Source organism: Eublepharis macularius, chromosome 13, assembly GCF_028583425.1.
Source record: "Eublepharis macularius isolate TG4126 chromosome 13, MPM_Emac_v1.0, whole genome shotgun sequence".
In the NCBI taxonomy this organism is placed as follows: domain Eukaryota; kingdom Metazoa; phylum Chordata; class Lepidosauria; order Squamata; family Eublepharidae; genus Eublepharis; species Eublepharis macularius.
Window position 1 is genome coordinate 35,388,075 of NC_072802.1, and position 19,670 is coordinate 35,407,744.

Sequence of the window (19,670 nt, forward strand, 5' to 3'; positions counted from 1 at the left end):
CTGCTATCCTGCTCCACATTCCAATTGCTGAATGAGTTCAGTATGACTCACACACCATTAAGTATGAATCTAAACTGCACTTTCTACTCCAAATTTGGTTGAAAATGGCATTATTGTCCCCTGTAATATACCATTCTAATTGTTTCAGCAGGATGGCTTTAATTGGTTTCATTTTTAGAAAGCCATATATTAATTGCAAGACAGCAGGAGTTCATGAGAAAACCTCTCAATAGCCTTCAAACATATGAAAGGGCATCAAGTTACAGAATCTGACTATGCATTAAAACAGTTAATAAATACCACAATTAGTTTTCTCTCCTGCTCCCCTCCTGTTATAAACTGGATAATATTGTCATTTCCCCCATAAGTTCTGTATTTAGTTATAGGTTTAAGTCAGTAGTGTGGTTAATATATGGTTCCATATGGTTTAGAAATGAAGTACAGAAAAAAAAATCACAAGATTGCTATTGATTAATACCAGCCAATATCCTTCACTTTCCAAACTGGGGATGATCAAGATTCCATACTCCGGCCACCTAATTTACATAAACTTCTAAGTAGCTCCCTTTCTTTGCTTAAGGCTATTGGCCTATATCCAAGCACTCAGCCCAGCAAAATGTAAAGCCTTTCTGTGCAACTTAACTGGCTCTTCTTTTGGTGGAAATTACTTAAGTAGGAAGAAGGCTCCTTAGGCTGGAGGAAAGTTTTACATCTTGCTGAGTGGGGTTGTTGGATACAAGTCATTATACTTAAACTTGCTTAAAGGCTTATGACTATCTTAAAGGGCTGGTTTTTAAAGACTACTGATCATGATGAAAGCTTAGATTGCTCAAGTGACCTTACTAGTTATAAAGGTAAAGGTAGTCCCCTGTGCAAGCACCGAGTCATTATTACTGACTCATGGAAGGACGTTGCATCACGACATTTTCTTGGCAGACTTTTTGTTATGGGGTGGTTTGCCATTGCCTTCCCCAGTCATCTACACTTTACCCCCAGGAACCTGGGTACTCATTTTACTGACCTCGGAAGGATGGAAGGCTGAGTCAACCCTGAGCCAGCTACCTGAACCCGGCTTCTGCCAGGACTGAACTCAGGTTATGAGCAGAGCTTGGACTGCAGTACTTAGCTTACCACTCTGCCATGGGACTTACTTACTTACATTTTACCTAAGAACAAAGACTGGTGAAATGTTTAAAGGGCAGCTGAACACGATCTTGGAAAAAAAGAACACCCTCTGAGCTCAGTTCTACCACTTTAAGCACTGCAATCAGCTGAGTTAAAAGGCAGATTTTTTTGATTTCATTTATGGGTGATAATAACACACATTACCCTACCCACAAAAACACTGCCAGCCCAACACAGAAGTGGAGGCACACCCTAAAGACATACACATTCATGCTATTGGGCACAATTCTTGTAACTTCTGCTCAAATGTCAGAATATGAACCTTTGCATGGAAGTACCATAAGAAGAGGGTCCACATTATAACCCAGAGAGGTCCCTGATTCTTTATGTTTGCAGTTTACTCAGGAGTCATACTTGCTACAGCAACTTCATCCCCTCTCCATCTTTTTCTGCCATCTGTCAGACTTTAACTATAAGAGCCAGGTAAAAACATTTTATTTGCCCAGCGCTTGAGCTTTCTGACCATTTCAGTGCTATTTTATTAGATTAGCTTTATTTTATAATTGATTTGATGGTGAAGATGTTATTTATACCTCCTTTTGTCTGGTACACACCTAGTTTTGTTATTTTTATGCTGCTTTAGGTTATGATTTTTTAAAGTGCTGCTTGTTGATTTTTCAAAATTGTTTTGTTTTTCTAAACTTGTTGTAAGCTAAAGCTGCCTTGAGCAGTTTTCTGGTGATTAAAAAAATATTTAAGAAATAACTTGAATATGTTTTCTTTCAAAAGAAAGGCCATATTCCTGTGCCTTGACTAGCACCTGAGACATAGACACGTTCAGAGCAGGAAAAGATGCTTCTGTTATAATAATAACATAATAATAACATTCCATTTATATACCGCCCTCCAGAACAACTTAACGTCCACTCAGAGTGATTTACAAAGTGTGTTATTATTATCCTCAGGACAATCACTTTGTGAGTGGGGCTGAGAGAGCTCTGAGAGACCTGTGATAGACCCAAGATCACCCTGCTGGCTTCAAGTGGAGGAGTGGGGAATCAAACCCAGTTCTCCAGATTAAGAGTTCTGCCGCTCTTAACCACTACACCAAACTGTTATGGAAGCAGCAGCCAGCAAGATATAGGGGGGTGGAGATAACCTCTGTAGGGTCCCATCCCTGCACTGCTTGTCTGATTTCCTTACACTTCCCCTGCAATCCCTTCTGACAATGCAGAAATGTGAGGTGACCAGAATTGCATTTCCTGTTGCCAGGGGACTGCACACCCTTTTCCCTTCACAACTGAGCTTAGCTGGGGAGGAAACAAAAGCCCAATAAAGGTTTAAAGAGTTGGAGCTTAGCTCCACCACCACCACCCCAGATTGGTTAGGAGCTGAGCATCCCCACAGTCACTTTTGTACTTTGAGCTGGGGCAAAGAGGTTATTATTATTATTTTTGCTCCAGCTCAAAAGGGGAAAGTTCCAGCAAACTCATATCATGTGGAAGCAAAAGTCAACCCCCACCCCCCACATACCTCACTGCAGTTGGGGAGAGAAGGTGGAGTGGAAGGCACCATAGAAATAAAACAGAATGGCAAGAGTTTTCTTGGTGTGGAGACAGTGACAAAGATATGACAACTTAATTGATAGAAGATATGACAAAGACAACTTAATTTCAGCATTAGACAACTGTTAAAAGGTAAAGCCCTCAGCTATGAGCCAAGGCACCCTTATTTTAAAATGTCACCCTTTATAAATTCACTAGGTAGCCTCCTCATCCATCTGTAATATGGGATTACATTATATGGTTTACTTTTCATCATGTAAAGTCGACTTTTAACTCAAGAAGGCAGGCCCTCATAGATGTTCTGTGGCCATAAATATCAATCTGTCATACTTCAAACTAGTACAAATGTGTATAAAACAAGAACTAAAAGTATGTGCAGGGCCAATAATGGAGGCGCGTATACACAAAATATCCTTTGACATACCAGAAGCACACATTGCCAACAATCTTCCTGATAAACACGATCTCTGTATTGTCTAAACAGGGGCAACATGTATGCTTTGCTTTGGTAAACATAAACCTGACCACTGAAAAAAGTTTTATGTAGTGTGTACTGAAAATTAAAATATGTGTGTTGCCCCTGTTCAGATAATAGGTGTCTGTGGCTATCCAGAGGTTGTTGGCTTCTGGTACACAGAGATGTAATGTCTGAAAAGGGCTTGCGAATTCAACCATACATGTGTTAAATGTTAACATACATACAAAGAAAAATCATACACTATATAGCATAGTGGTTAGCAGGCTAATTTCGAGGGGGAATGCACAGGGACACAGTTCCGGCAGTTCTCCAAAGAGGTCACATGTCAGATGGCCCCACCCACCTGACTCTCAGCCATTTTGGGCCTGTTTTGGCCTGGATTGGGGCCAAAACGGCCCAGATTGGACCTGTGATGGGTGGTGGATCACTCTCCCACTCATCAGTGGCCTGATCCTGACCATTTTGGGCCACTTTTCAGCCACTTTCAGCCCCTTTTTTGCCATTTTGGGCCCAATTTCAGCCCTGAAAGGCCAGGATTGGGTCCAAAACAGCCAGAATAGGTGATGTCAGGGGGTCTGGTATATGCAAATCAGTTATACAAATAACACACTTCCAATGATGGCAAGAGGCGTGGCATATGCTAATGAGTTCCTCCAGCTCTTTTTCTACAAAATGACCCCTGGTGGTTAGACTACAAATCAGTACACTGGTTGGAATCCCATGACTGCCATGAGCTCAGTAGGTGGCCTTGGGGAAGCCACTCCTCTCAGCCCCAGCTCCCTAGCAGTATTGTGAGGGTTATATATACCGACCTTGTTCACCAGAGTAGGCACTAATCTGTTCAGAAAAGCGGTATACAAATGACCCGTTATTATTACTATTATAGGGATTGTAGGCACGTTCAGCGTGACATGCTTAAGCGGTTATGGTAGGGGTAAGGAGCGTGCCTCAATGTAACTGATATGAACACGAAACTTGGGCTCTATATTCTGTTTAAAAGAAACTGGCAGTCTTTAAAATATCCTGAAATGTATACACTAGTCAGTTTGTCAAAAGAAAAAGCTCCACCTGCTTCCTTTCTACGTTTTGGGCAGCTATTCAAAGGCAAGCAGGGCGAGGGAAAGCGGAGGGGCCGCCGTCCCGGGGAAAGGGCCCTCTCCCGTACGAAGAGCACCAAGGCGCCCTTCTCTTCGATCCGTTCGTCGGGCGGCTGCGCCAAAGCTTCCAGCTCGCTCTTTCCGCCGAGGGGCAACCCCAGCAGCCTGCAGCACAAGCGAGGCAGCCAGCCGGATTCGCTCCCCTCCCATCCCCCGCCGCTCCTCGGGGCCAGCCTCCGGGCCCGGCTGCCTTGGCATCAGCCACGAGCCCGCCCCAGCAGCAATCCCGGCAGAGCCTCCGGCGGGCCCAGGGGAAGCCGCTCTGACCGCGCCCGCTCGCCCGCCCCGGCAACTCCGCCCAGGCTGCGCTCGCCCGCCCCGCCTCTGCGCAGGCCTCGCCCTCTCCGCGCAGGGTCTGCCTTTCTGCGCCTCGGAAGCTGCGGCCCCCCCGCTCGGCTCGGCTCGGCTCCTCTCCACGCGTCTCCGGCGCCCCTCCCTTGCGCGCCGCTGCTACCGGCTCTGCCCGCGTCTCTCTTCGGCGGCTGCTGCGGCTGGCCAAGCGCCCTTCTCACCCCCTCGCCGGGCACCCCGAGCGCGTCGCCTCCGGCAGCGGCTGCAGCAGCGCCTTCCCTCGGGCACCTCCGCGCCTCCGCCCAAGCCGCTTGGAGATGGCCGGGAAGCTCAGCCGCCCCCGGCTTCTGTGCCTCCTCCTCGCCCTCGCCGCCCTGAGCGAGAGAGGTAAGAAGGATCGGGGCCGGGGCCGTCGCCCCCCTGGCGGGCTGGAGGGGCTGCGGGCATCCCCCGGGCACCCCGCGGGACGGCGCCTCTCCAGCCCTTTGTGCTGCTCGCCCGCGCCGCGCCTGCTTATTCTCCTCACGTCCCGGGCTTGGGCGGCGCGGCGGGGGGCTCCGAGCCGTGCCCGCCCGGGCTGGGCTGCCCGCATCATTGCGCATGAGCTTCCCGCTCCACAATAGAGGGGCGCGCGGTGCGGCCCGGCCGCGGTTCTCTCGCCTGATGCTGCGCCGAAGCCGCCCTGGAGCCCCTCCCGCGAAAGGGAAGGCGAGGCGACCGCCCCCCACCGGGGGCTAGCCGGGCAGCTGCCGGCCCGCCTGGTCGGCGTAGCTGTGGCGGCGATGAAAGGACGGGCCCGCCTCCTCCCCCCTGTCCATTGTGGCGAGCGGCGCGCGGGGCTTGGATGGCCTCGAGAGCTGCGGAGGAAGGGCTGCAGAGCTGCCCGCGTCTCCGGCAAGGGCCACGTTTGGCACGGGGCGCCGCCGGGGGCCTCCTGAAAAGCCCCCCAGTAAACCCTCGGGGTGGGGTGGGCGTGCCGGATCAGTTCTGAGCGTGTTGGCCAGAAATTGACCCAAAGCCTGAGCGCCGACTGTCACCTAAGCTGTTTTTTTCCGCTTGGTGCGCCTCATTCTGCTACACCCCTATAGCATTTTTCCTCCTTATAATATTTAGGTCACTGATGGCTTTTGGCAAAGTAGAGCTTAGGTCAGTGTTATACAGTACGAGCATCCTTGGTAGAGAAAAATTCTGAAGCCGTCTCCAATATGAAACCCTCATGCTGCTAGAGAACAATGGGAAGGACTTGGGGTGTTCTCCTAGAGACAGCTAGAATGAGCAAGGAAGTAAAATGGTTATGGGTTGCTGTCGAAATTTTTTTTTAGTGAAAACCAGTTTAGGATTCTCTCTCCCGCCCCCCCCCCTCTTACCCTCTCCCCCTGTAACTGGCAGAATGTTCCCATTTAAATGCTTGGGGAGATGTTAAATATAATATCTTCAATATCTAAGGTGCTAGAGTGGAAGACCTTTTCCATTTAAATAAGACGAACAGTTTTACAGGATGGATGTGTATATTATCTTGTGATAGGGCAGTACTGATGATGAGCTAGGAAATGGCAGACTTTGTGAAATCACAGAACTGGAAATCACTACAGCGTCTGCATATTTTCCAGTTCAGCCCTCCTTCAGTGGTTTTATGCTTCCCCTTGCTAGGTAGCAAACAGTTTCACTTTATATCATCTGGATTAATAGTGCAATTTTATGCATAGTTGCTCCAGTCTAAACCCATTGAAATCAATGGACTTAGAGTGGAGTAACTTTACATAGGATTGCACTGTAAATCAGGAGCAGAGGCAATCAAGTTTTGTACCATGGCAGAAGCCCTAGGGCATGGTTCTTGCCAGAAATACAAACACTTCATTTATTAATAATGATTGATCTGATAAGTGAAATATCATTTGCTTAAAGTCAAAAACTGTGATTGAAAGAGGAGTTCATTATGAATAGAAGTGGTGGATTAGATTTATAATTTAGAGCATATTTACACACACAAAGCCGTACAGTATTGGTGATGGAAAGTACCAGCAAGTCTTAGCTGACTTATGGCAGCCTCTGCAGGCCTGGTTTTCCTCTGAGGTCTCCCATCTAACTACTAATCAAGGCTGACTCTGCTTAACTTCCGAGATTTGACAAGATTGAGATTGCCTGTGCCATCCAGGTCAGGGGTATGCAATACAAGTACTCATTTTAAAAAGATTTGGTTTTGTCATTTTAGTGGTCTTGTAAGTGTATCGTCCATTTGGATGTTAAATGGCCCTATAATTACATACTTTCTAAACCTCCACTCTTACTCGCCTGTTAGAACTTGTAGTGGTCGGATCATGCCATTGGTATATAGTAGGCAACATTGGGGGGACACACAGATCTTGTCATGTGTTCCAAGATGGATTGACAAGTCTAACATTTTTTTCTAGACAGCTTACATGTTCTTTATTCACAAGAAGATGATAGCTTTCTAAGGTATCCAGACTCTGAACATGGAGTTTCCATTTTGCCATTGTTTGAGTTATCTTCTGTGAACTTCTCTAACCTATTTCTAAAGTGGTCCAAGCTAATAGCTGCCATCACATCTTGGGGTAGTTAATTATGTGCAGTGTGGAGAAGAATTTTCCTTGTTGTCTGACCTACGTTTATGGCCAGCTGGTTTCAAGTTAAATTATTTCTTGCCCGCTACCATAGGGGTTCTCATCCTTTTTGAACTTGTGGGCACCTTTGAAATTCTGACACAGGGTGATGGGCACAATCAGAAAATGGCTTCCACAGGAGTTGGAGCCATACATTCACATGTACACAGAGGAAGCCCTAGTGCAGAGGACAAGAGGAGTAATTTTCAAAAATACACTGGGAAAGAGGAGTGAGAGACATTTAAAACAACACTATAGTAGAAGCTGCTGCTGAAACAACATTATTTTAATCTGCACTGCCAATCAGGTATCCAGTGGGCAGTCAGAAGCCCTGCTGGGCATGAGCCCCATCCACTATCTTAAAACACTTGACAGGCCCCAGGGAAGATGTTGGCAGGTTGTTTGGAGCCCACAGGCATCACATTGGGGACCTTTATTCTGTGATTTCGCTTTAGTTGCCCCCCCCCCCAACAAACCAGTGCTTTAGCTTTTCCTTGCTGTAAATGTTGTAGCCTTGAGCATTTTGATGGGGATCTGGTTCTCATTTCTGCATGATGTGCAATTCCTCCTTCATAAGAGCCTTGCAGAATATGCTAGTCCAAGTGATAGCTTCTTGAGGGACTTCACAATTGACTGACAGTCTTGATCTGAGCCTTCCATTTCCAGACTTTGAAGGTTACTTTAGCCATATTCTTACATGGATCGTGTGCCTCTTGAACGTGGATGGCTTAGGCTGTAGTAGAATGAATATTAGATTCTTCATTAAACACACAATTCAATTATTTAGGAGAACTTTTTTACTCAGGTAATAGGACTGTGCTGTAAGAATTGGCTCAGAGAGATGCCTTGGCTAGGGACAGGGTCTGAAGACTGTTCTTTTGGGCACTGTCTGTTGATGTAAATAAGCTCCTACTGCGTAGTTTCAGTGTTGTTAAAGAGGTCATGTTTAATAACTTACGCTTTGTTTCAGCAGGGTTTCATCTCTGTTTCTCATTTATGCCCATTTCAGATTTCTGCAACCCCTGCCCTATTGGCATTTGTTCATTGAACGTTCTAACTATTGATCATACTGTACTTGTTCATTGAATGTCCTAGTGGTTGTGCTTATTGACTTGTACTGTGTAATCATCCTTGGGTCTCATTGAGAAAGGTGGACTATAAATAAATAAATTAATTAAATAAATAGATATTATTTTTAATGTTAATGCTAAAAAATTGTACCTGTTTGTACCAAGAATAGTAGTAAAACTGATGATCTTTTGCTGTCTTAATTGATATGCTGCTAATTGTTTCTAGACATACAAAATACCTCTAGAAAAAGGGACCAAACTAATTTTTTGACTGATCCTCTAAAACGTTCCCTTTTAATCTGCTGTTTTAATATAAAACTGTGTTCCCTAATCTACTTATATTTGGGAAGTTCTGCCAACTCCTTCACTAGCTCACTGAAACAGCAGCAGCAGTCCTTCCTTAGGTACTCACACCTAGGGAAGTCACTTGAGGCATATCAACAGCATGAAAGGAAGGAGGAAAAATACATTTGTTTCAGTTTACACAATCTACTGTGTGATTGCCTGGAGGTAAATTTTCATTCACCATAGGTGAGTAGGCAGGTAGCTGTTTACAAGCTTTGGTGTGACAGGAGGAAAGAAAAAAAGAAATAAAGATCACCTACATAAGAGGGAAACTTTTTAAATTTGTTTATATTGTTCAGAATACCGGGAGTGGAAAAGAAATACTCTACAGAGCTAGAAAAAGTTTACACTGTTAGCAGAAGTCAAATGAATCTTCTTCTGGCTGTGCTGCAGAGGCCCACTTAAAAAGTGACCAGTACACGATCTCTTCATAAAACACATCTTCTCAATACAGCAGTAGAACCAGAATACACACACACACACACAGCTTTTTTTCAGTGGGAGCGCGGTGGAACGGAGTTCCAGAACCTCTTGAAAATGGTCACATGGCTGGTGGCCCCACCCCCTGATCTCCAGACAGAGGGGAGTTTAGATTGTCCTCCACGCCGCTGGAGTGGTGCAGAGGGCAATCTAAACTTCTCTCTGTCTGGAGATCAGGGGGCGGGGCCACCAGCCATGTGACCATTTTCTACGAGGGCGATTTAAACTTTAAAAAACTCCTCCCTTGTTCCAGCTTACCCAAAGTGATGTCACTGGCCCTGGGAGCATGTGTGCACTTTGCGTGCGCACATGTACCAGTGGCACCACCTCCCACCAAGAGTTGCCCCCTGTGCTGGCAACCCACTGAGGGCCAAGCTACAAGTGACAAATGACACAGGTTGGACACTTGTCAGCTTCCCTCAAGTTTTGATGGGAAATGTAGGCATCCTGGTCTTGCAGCTTGGCTCTCCGACTGCTGTCCAATGGACTTTTCAACTGTCACTTGTCCAACATTCCGCGAAGCTGCCTACATTTCCCATCAAAACTTGAGGGAAGCTGACAAGTGTCCAACCTGTGTCATTCGTCACTTGTAGTTTGGCCCTGAGTTCCACCACCTCTTTTCCCAGAAAAAAAGCCCTGCACATACATGTGTGATTGAAACTCCATTTTAGTCTTGAGAAGTTGCCATGGGGAAGGCCTGTTTTGGATGATGCTGGTGAGTGACAACTCTTTACCCCTGTGCTCTTCCCCCAATAGAAATTTGGCCTTTAACGTGTAGAGTTCTTAACAGCAATTACCTCAGTAATTCATGCAAACACTCTTTTATCTTATCCCTGTCTTGTATAAGTTTCTGCCTGGGAGTTAAAATGTTAGGTAGAAGCACTCCCGATTATCCCATCAACCAAAGAAGCTTGGTTGGTGGGTACGTGAGAGAAGCCTTTTGGGTGGTAGCCCCACAATTATGGAACAATTTCCCCAAGAAAGATTGGGTCCCTCACTCTCAGTCTTCAGGAGGCAGTTGGAGGTTGTTTCATTCAGGATGGTATTTGTTTAGCCAGTTTTTAAAAATTTATTGCTGGTTTTAAATTATGGGTTTAAACTGTGTTTTTGACACATTTGTGTTGGTTTTGTTTATATTGTAAGCTGCCTTGAGTTCCAAAAGTTTTTAAATAAATGTGTGGGGGGCAGGGGGAGGGGATAGGTATTTGTTTTGTCACCTATAGGTTCGTTTCAGAAGCAAGACTTCAACCCAAGAACTCCTGGATTACATCTCTTAGCCGTTGCATCACATTCACATATGGACAAAAATAGGACAGTTCACACTGTCCCAAGTGTGGTGATGCAATGTGAGATCTGACAGGTCCCCAGGAACAGCTGTGACGTTCCACAGGCAGTTCTTGGGACTGTTGTGACTAGCAAAATATTGCTCTGATCGCGGGAGATGCTGTTGAGAAGTTGCAGCTGCGTCTCTACCAGGTTACATGTTAGGTTCACTGTGTGCCTGGGTTTTGTTGCGTGGAGTTGCTGTGGAGTGTGTGAACCAGTCCATCTGTTCCTTGTATTACTATGACTTCAGGAGCAATCGTATTTACCACCTTTTCCCACAACTTTCTGGTTTTTTTAAAAAAGGTACTCCGCATATAAAGATGATTTGCTGCTTCACATATGGTCCTTGATCTCCTTCCACCTCATTACAGTTAATATCTACCCCTCCAGACATATTTTATTTTACTTGGTTTTAAAATAGCCAATCTGCGCAATACAAAAATATTTCAAATAAAAGAAACAATAAAACTATTAATAATAATAAATGATTATTATTTTGAATTATTGTAACTGAATGATGCTTAGCTAAATGTATGTGAATGGTGTTCATTGATAAAGTACATGAATGTTATGGGAATTGCTTCTGTGGAAATTAATCCATATTCGTACATTTGCTCATGCTGGACATCACCTGAGTGTTCCTGTGAGGCCTGCAAACATGAAGGCACCTGATCTGTTTTCTCAACAACATCTGGTATTCAACATCTGGTATGCATACTGCCCCTGAACATGGAGGTTCCATTTAGCTGTTGGCTAAGAACAGCTGTTGGACCCATCCTCCATGGATTTGTGTAGTCCCCTTTTAAAGCCATCAGAACTTTCTGTGCCCCTTTAAATCATGATCTGATTTTGTTTCACCTTAGAATGGAGAGCAGCAATGTGCAAAATTAATATAGAATCATGTATGTTAAATTGGATTTCAAAAGGCTAAAGCAGAGAAGGTAAATGGGTCTTGCTCTCCAACCACGAACAAGCCAGCTAGTGACAGTTCTTGTGTGGAATTATATCCTTGGTACTCAAGGAATTATATCCTTGGATCCAGCCCACTTTTCCTTTGGGGGAGTTGAGAGGGGGTTCCCCTTTGACCACTTAAAAGGCTGTGCTTGGCAATATGGGACCTGCATCAACAAAAGCCATGTGAGATGGGGGGGGGCTGAATTGAGGAGGGAAGTAGGTGACATTGAGTGGGAAAGCTGGCCGCATCCCATCTTGTGCCTGTTGCCAAGAATTCTGACAAGTGTTCTAGGATTGAACTCTCAAGACTGAAACGTGTTAGGAGGGAAACATAATCTGGAGGGAGGAGGAGGAGGAGGAGGAGAGTGCTTAACCCATTCCTCACCTGACAATTTTCTTCTGTACATTTCCCTCTTCTCCCTCTGGCTAGTTTTTAATTCCCCCCCCTCCATTTGGGCTGTGAGATAAGGAGACCCAATTACAAGAGAAAAACAAGCAGGGGGCATTTTTAGGAAAGAATTGGTGGATGGCTTACTTCTCACTGGTCCTAACTTTCAGATCTCCTGCCTTCCCATTAATTGGTAAACCTGAGTTTGGAAACTTGTTTAGAAACCTGTATATTGTTCTGTCTGTTGGGCTTGGGTAGTACTGATTTGTGCATGTGCTCCGAAATGTATCTAATGCTTGAGATGGTGCATTGCATCAGTGGTGGATGGAAAGGTACACAGGGCAGTCCTAAATCTTATAATTCCATTGACATCAATGGTCCTGGATGAATGTAATTTGGTTTAGGATTGCACTTTTAATCTATTGGTGTGTTTGTGATAAATGATCCTTTCCTGGAACTCTTAGCACAGTTTAGAATCTCTGCTGTTCTTACGATCATAAGACTGTTAAGAGACCCATCGACAGAAAAATCCAACTTCCTGCATCAGCTTCCCTAAGCTGTAGGATCTAGACCACAGAAACGAGCAGGTGCCAATAAAGGTCATCCCACCAATAAGCCCACATAGCACATTGGGTTAGGTGACTCAAGCAAGTGAACCAAGAATCATGGCTCAAAGCACAAGCTCTCATAGAGTAATCCCAAGGCCATTAGACAATTTGACCTGCATAAAAATTGCTCCTTGACCCAAATATAACAGTTGGAAATAAAATTTTATATAGATTAACTCTATAAAAGAATATCTGGCCCACACCCCAATATATCTCCTTCCCTCTGTTCCTGTAATGCCGCCTGTCATAGAGAAATCAGGCAGGCAAAGCTGCGTTCACTGCTGTTGCTCTTGGCTGTAGACTCTTGAAATTCTTACCCCTGATTCCCCTCCCTTATTAACATTTAAGCAAAATTAGAGATACTTCTTATTAATCATGTTTCCTCTGCATCAAACTGCACTGTAACTAATGGCTGGTCCAGCAAGGAATGGAAGGGCAATGCCAGGGCTCTCTGCTGTGACCCTTACCTTTTCCCTGCCAAATTTTGAAACCGTTGGCCTCATGTACCCTTGGAAGCCTTTTCCTGCCAAGACTTGAAACAGCCCTGTTCAATCATATTTGAAAGTCGCCTTGAAGACCTAAATGTTGGGGAGGCAGGATATAAAATTTTGAATCGAGACAAAGTAAAAGGGTTTATTCTTTAATAAGTACGTTTGGGATTGTAGACTTCAAATGTTTGGCATCAGCTTGTGCTGTATGACAGAAAAGACTGTGTGTCCCACTTACCTTAATACCTAAATAATTTCTTCTCAGCTCAGGTCAAAGGACAAGTTGTTGCTTTCAGTAATGGAGGCTTAAAGCAACTTCAGCTTACGTGGTTCACAGCAGGGGCTGATCTCTTTCCTTGCATGCCGTGGAGACATTGAGTAGGTTCCAATCCATATTTCTCATCTGGGTATCTCTGTGAAACAAGGGCTATAGTAGGGGTGAAAATTAGGTAGGATGGAATGAAAGCTGACTAGATCCATCCCATTACTGTCTCTCTAGAGTTTAATTTTCAGAAATGTCACCCTAAAAAGAAATTCTAAGTATTACGAGTTTTTATTTATTAATATATCTTAGTATATTACTTGTGACTTTATTATTGATGTTTTAATTTGTTAGCCACCTTGGCGGTCCTTGTGAGAGCAGAAAGGTGGGATATACATTTTGTTAAATAATAAGTAAATAAATAAATAAATAAATAATCTTGCATCGTCTTGTCTTAATTTCTGATCTTGTGGCCTCTGTAGGCCTAACTTTAGAGTAGGCTAAAAATTAGCATTAATTAATTCTTCCAAATTAGAGAGGTCCTCAGCTGTCCATTTGCTCCATTTGGCAAACCTGTATAAAGCAGTTATTTGCTTAATCTTTAACCAATAATCAAATTAACCAGAGCATTATACAAGAATATATTATAAGAAGATCTACCTCAACCCCACATATGGTTTATCTTTAGGTATACCTAATACTGCTTCGAGAACTCTATTCTGAAAAGTACTTTCATTAAAAATAATTAAAATAAAATCTACTGCCTGGGTATATGGGGGTGCCTTTTTAGTCAATCAAAACATTTGATTTACTGAGTAATGAGCTAGATGTTTCAGACCTGCTAATTCTGGATAATTATGGGCTTCTTGATTGGTCATCCAGTAGGACAAGGACTAGTAGACTAGCACATCTGGACAGGTGTGTGAAGGTTTAGGTCTTGGCTAAGACCATTGGCAAGACCTGCTTCTCCCACACTATGTAGCTATCATCCAAGGCACAATATATACTGTATTATGCACGAAAGTGTCACTGTTTCACATCAGTAGCCTTCATTTGTGGGGTGCTTTCAAAAGGCTGGCTTCTCTGCCCAGTTTTTGGAGTGGGTGGGTAGTTATTTTCACACATCAGTTGCAACAAATTTCCTTTCTAAAGCTCATTATTGTAGACTTACTGCTCTGTAAAGCAGAGCAGGACGAAGCTATAATGTTTCTAGTTTGGAACATAAATGAGTTTCTCCTCTGAGTACCTATCCTGGAGGTGTGAGACTTGCCTTTCGGGTAGTGGCGGAGAGAAAATGTTCTATGATCTTGACTGTTGAAGTGTTGTTGTTTTTTTTATTAGCAAGGCTTGCAGTGGATTTAATGTCTGATGCTGCTGGTAAAGAAATCAGGTTGGCGGGGACCTTGAGGGGCAGATTACACTTTGAACATGAATGTGTGTAGTACAGCCCCAGTTTTTCATATGTGAAAGAGATTTATGTTTGTCTCAGAGTAGACTTTGTAAGCATGACAGAAATCCAGAATAGGTGAAGGACACATCCCACCTTATATTTGTTACAGTACCAGAGAACAATTACCAACCCAGGCTGATGTCTGTCTGTCAGAATACTGGAGGCCCAGTCTTCCCTCAGGAAGAAGTGAGACTTGTTGGCTAGTTGGCTTAGGCAGATTGTTAGAACACACTGGCTGCAGCTGGTTAATAGTCCTCATGAAATCTCATCTTACCCCTGGACTCCTGTAGGACTGTGATGACCGTGAACTTGGGTTTAGCATAGGTCAATTAAGCACCTAGTCTGCGGGATGAGGCTGCCTCCTTTAAACTGTTAGGGCAAGCAGTCCTAATAGTTATACTCCAGCACAGCACAGCCAACGGGGCCAAGATACAGATTTCTGAATTGTGTCCCTTTGGCCCATTGGTAATGGTGGGACAGGCAAGGTATTGCATGTTCCTAAGGGCTGAGATATACTTCTCCACCATCTGAGGTGAGGAAAGGCAATTGTCCTTTTTTATTTTAGACAATATATAGAACCACAGGCCTAATTAATACATTAAATAGATTTGTGTAAGCTACATTAAGAAACTCCTGAGGGGTTCACCTAGTCATCTCATTCTCAGTATGACATTGGAGGCCAGCAGGGTGTTCAATGCTTAACCACTTCAGAATATTTTAGTGCAGCCAGTTTTACCATTTTGATCATTTTACATTTTATCAAGCTTTAGCAAGCATTCTTTTTTGTCTGGTATAGACTGAAGCTTCCCTTAAAGAGGAAGGGGAATTTTCAATACACATGTTGCTGCCTGGACTGGTTGTCTCTAAATTAACTCTTTTGTTTTGTGGAAGCCTTTTATTATTAATAATAATTTTATGATTATCATTTGTCATTCTTGTTTCTCGCTGAGACTCAAAGTGAATCACAAAATATTTTTTAAAATTCAACCGTGGATGGGTTACACAATGTATAATAATTCAGTCAACAGCAATAAACAGGATTGTGCAGTGGGGCTAGGACTGAAGACTTAGAAAACCATGTCACTAGCTTCCAGACCTCTCCTATATCCTTACACATGCACTATGCCACAAATACATTGGGGCTGTTTTCCCAGTGGGTTATCTGCTCTGGATTCCCTGCTGTTGAGAAGCAGGATTTTTTTCTTTCCTACAGCATCACAGTGCGTGTGTAAACCCTCCTGAGGTTACCCAGACATTTTTCTGATTTTTCTTGAGCTTGCTTTGCTGCGAGTTTTTGGGTAAGATTGCAGTAACGCATGGATGACTGCTTTTTGGATGGGAAAATCATAATTTTTCCATCCACGTGGCAGCTGTTTTCCCTGATGCTGTCCCTGCAGTGACTATTGCCTCCTCTCGCCCCAGGTTTTTTTTAAAAAAATTGACAACAGAACAATATTCTGTCAATTTAACATTATAATGATATGTGTATCAGGTTCTCTGAACCCCCAGTCTTCATTTTTAACAAATCTGTAGTGATTCTTCTCAATTAATGGGGGTGCTGTAGTTTTAGTTCTGACTGCTGTGGCTTTCTTTCCCTCTGAGGAGCTCGGTGTGGCCTAAATTGCAAACCTCTGAGAGAGGCTAGACTAATAGACGGTGGCTGGCCCAAGGTGGAATTTGAGCCCATGTCTTCCCTGTCTGGTGACCTGTTACATTTTTATCCTGTCCTTCTTCCAATGAGTTCAGAGTGATGTATATGGTTCTTACTTCTTCTGAGATACAAGCTTGTAAGGTAGCCTAGGTTGAGAATCATTGGCCTAAGGTCACCTGCAGAGGTTCATGGTTAAGTTTGTTAAGTTTTTCCCAGGCACCCGGGGGGAGGGGGGGTTAGCTTTCCTCTCCTTTGCCATTTTCCCAACCTGAAATTTTTCTGGGGTCAGCTATTTGCTTTGCTGGAGAAACTTAATGTGTAGCCTGTCAGGACATGGAAATTTCCCAAACAGGGCAAATAGTGGCTTGCCTGGGCTATTTCAGGCCAGAAAAATAACATGGGGGGAGGTTTAAGCCATCTCTACCTACATAATGCAGTCCCAGTCCAAATCAGTGCTGGAACTCCTGGACTACAGCTATCAACTCAACTGAGCAACATACCCGGGGAAATATAATGTATTATTACTCCTGCGACAATTTGAACCTGGGTCTTTCCAGTCCTAGTGGAGCCTCTTTAACCACTATACAACAGTGGTTTTTGTTCCAAAATTGATACTCAGTCCCCTGTACTGCACCATGCTGAATTTATCCCTGCATTTTGCACATGTGCATGGTGCATTTCAGGAACCATGCCATGGGACTGTGGTGCCTGTAAAACAACGGTGGGGGTTGATTGCTGCACCTCCAAGATGGAAATGATACCGTTTGCCCACTGCATCCTTCTATTGCTTTCAAACACCCCACTCCAGTAAATGATCCGTGCCGTCAGTGTATCTGTGGCCTGCTTTGCTGAATCCACTTGGATGTTGTAAGCTTTGTGAAGGAGAAAGAGCTGGTTTATGTATATGTGAATAACTGAGCAGCTGGCTCATACATCTTGACGGAGAGTGTTATGCAAGACCAAAGCTAGATGACTGACAGCAGGACAAGACTCCAAAAAGAACTTTTAAAAACAAAATGCAAAGGAGAGAGACGGGGCCTCCCACCGCTTTCTGTGTGGCAGGTTGTTCTGTGTGGATGGAGGAGGTTGCTTTCTTAAGTGTGGCAAGGAACTGGTTGCCTGTTAGAGAGCAATGCTTAATGAAAGCACGTGGAAATTCTCTGTTCCCCCCCCCTTTCTTTTTTTAGCTGTCTGTGGCTTTGCAGCAGTCCAGGTTCCTGTTACGTAGGGTGGCAGAGAGTCAGGAGGAAATGAAAAACTTGGCTTTCTGCAGAAACTCTTTTGTGATTTGTCCAGAGATCTGTCCATTAGTTCATATCATACATAAGTGCAGAAGTACAAGAAAACGTTCAGATTTCACCACGATAAAGATATTGTGTAGTAAATCTCAGTATGTATGTTAAAAAAGGTAAAGGGAGTGCCCTGTGCAAGCACCGAGTCGTTACTGACCCATGGGGGGACGTTGCATCACAACGTTTTCTTGGCAGACTTTTTACAGGGTGGTTTGCCATTGTATGTATGTATATATAGCACCATTCCTTTAGAGGGGACAGAGAAGGCACAAAGTGACATGAGATGCAGAATGCAGGTTTCTATCCTCATGGCTGTAAAGTCTGGGTAGTATTAATCTAATGCAAGGCCATAGCCTCAGGATTGGGGGAGGAGGGACTTTGGGGGTTTTCCAGGTTTCTCAGAATTTTCAGACATGATTTTAAAATAGCTCTTTTCCATTATACATAATGAAAAACACACAGGCAGTATTCTACCCAGTACAGAAGCCATTGACTGCAAAGGCTCTGGGATGGCTGACAACATGTGAGCACTTCTTTTTATAAAACTAAGAAAGATTAACATAGAAGGCAGTTAAATAACTCAGCGCATCTTGGGCGACTTGTATTTAGGATCTGAGTGTCCTGCATTGATTCTCCACAACCTCCGGTGCTGTGTAGTTCTTGCTGCAGCATTCCTGGCTGTGGGGCTGGCTCGCGGTTTAATGGGAACAATACCCAGGGGATGAAGTCACTGTAATTTTAATGAACAAGCAGTTTCCATCTATTGTCTGCAGGGCTGGCTCCAAACAAAAATCCTACACTGACTGTTTAGAATTTGGAAAAAAATGGAACAACTGAAATCCTGTTAAAGCTGATGGGCTTCAGTAGGATGAAAATGCCTCCAAGTTGGTGGGCAGCATTCTGTTGACCTAGGCGTAGTGCTTTCTGGGGTGGGAAGCCTGTGTCCAGGCTGTCCCGCTTCAGGCTCCTCATGCTGAGATGCTCCTCTGTACTAAAGAAATTCACTGCCACATACAAATGCAGCTGTCAGGGAGAAGCTAGCTGCAACCTGATGTGCTAATTCTCTGAACGGATGGAGTTCTAAATATATGTATATGGAGGTGAATTCATTCTGGAGTCAGAAGTGGTACAGCCCAGACAGGCTTAGCATCTGTTGCAGAGCAGGCTCTAGGGCTAAGGGGGATTTAGGCAAAATAACCTCCTGTGGTCCTGCTGAGCAGCCATGTCCAAGGATATGCTAGGGGAGGACTGTGGGCACAGTACTCTCCATAATTAAAACTCTACATGATGCATGAGAAGCTCCACCTCTGCTGCTCTCTGATGCAGGCAGTGGGCCTCTAACTGCAGTGAGCTGTGGGCAGCTTCCCCTGTTTCCCACTGGCGGACGTGGCCTTGCCCCTCCATGAGAACTGGGCCTTAGCCTCAGTTTTTCATCTGTTTCTTTTCCTAGCTGTCCTCTAAGATAATTCAGCTGAACGAAAGCAGAAGTAGTTTGCATCCAGTTGCTCCTTTTCTTGGCTCATACCCATGTCAGATTTGCAGTTTATCTGTCCCGATGCAGACTCACGCTGGCAGCAGGCAAGGGATAACTCCCAAGTTGTCCGAGCAGGGCAGCACCCAGTTCCAAGGTTCAGGCACCAACTGGGCACACTCACGGCTTCAAGTCCAAAGGGGGATTCCAAAAACACATCCACAGGAACAGGCCAAGGTCAGGGACAAGAGAATCAATTCCAAACACGGCAGCAAGGTCAGTAGTGAGCAGACTCGTTGCTTCCACGCAGCCACTCCCTCTTCGGCTGCTTTTAAGCCTCACAGTGCTCAGCACCTGCCAGCTATCTCAGTCCTGCTCCTGCGAGCACTCATCATCACTAATGATGCTGGGCCAGTGCTGTGCTGCTAGCCTGGCACTGCGCCTTCTGGCTTGGAGGGCTCTTCTAGCCCTCCTCTGGCAGCGCTCCCGAGGCTCTGGTGATGAAGGGGGAGAGCTGGCCTGCACCTGGCTTTCTGTTGCCAGCCCAGGGCTGGGAAGCTGAGGAACCGATGTGCTGGGACCTGGCTGTGGATCAGTATCTGAGCCTTCAGAGCCTGCCTCCTCCTGCAGTGCCTCTGCCACTGGCTG

General features: G+C 44.7%; 1 protein-coding gene across 2 annotated transcripts in view; it reads left to right on the forward strand.

Moving 5' to 3' along the window:
• Positions 1–4,732: 4,732 nt before the first annotated feature.
• Positions 4,733–19,670, forward strand: part of CD99L2 (CD99 molecule like 2) — a 67,812-nt gene continuing 52,874 nt past the window's right edge. For both annotated transcript variants that reach the window (XM_054996997.1, XM_054996998.1), the window contains exon 1: positions 4,733–5,003. In XM_054996997.1, the coding sequence (XP_054852972.1) occupies positions 4,934–5,003 (70 nt within the window). In that variant the 5' untranslated portion in view covers positions 4,733–4,933. The remainder of the gene's footprint in view (positions 5,004–19,670) is intronic.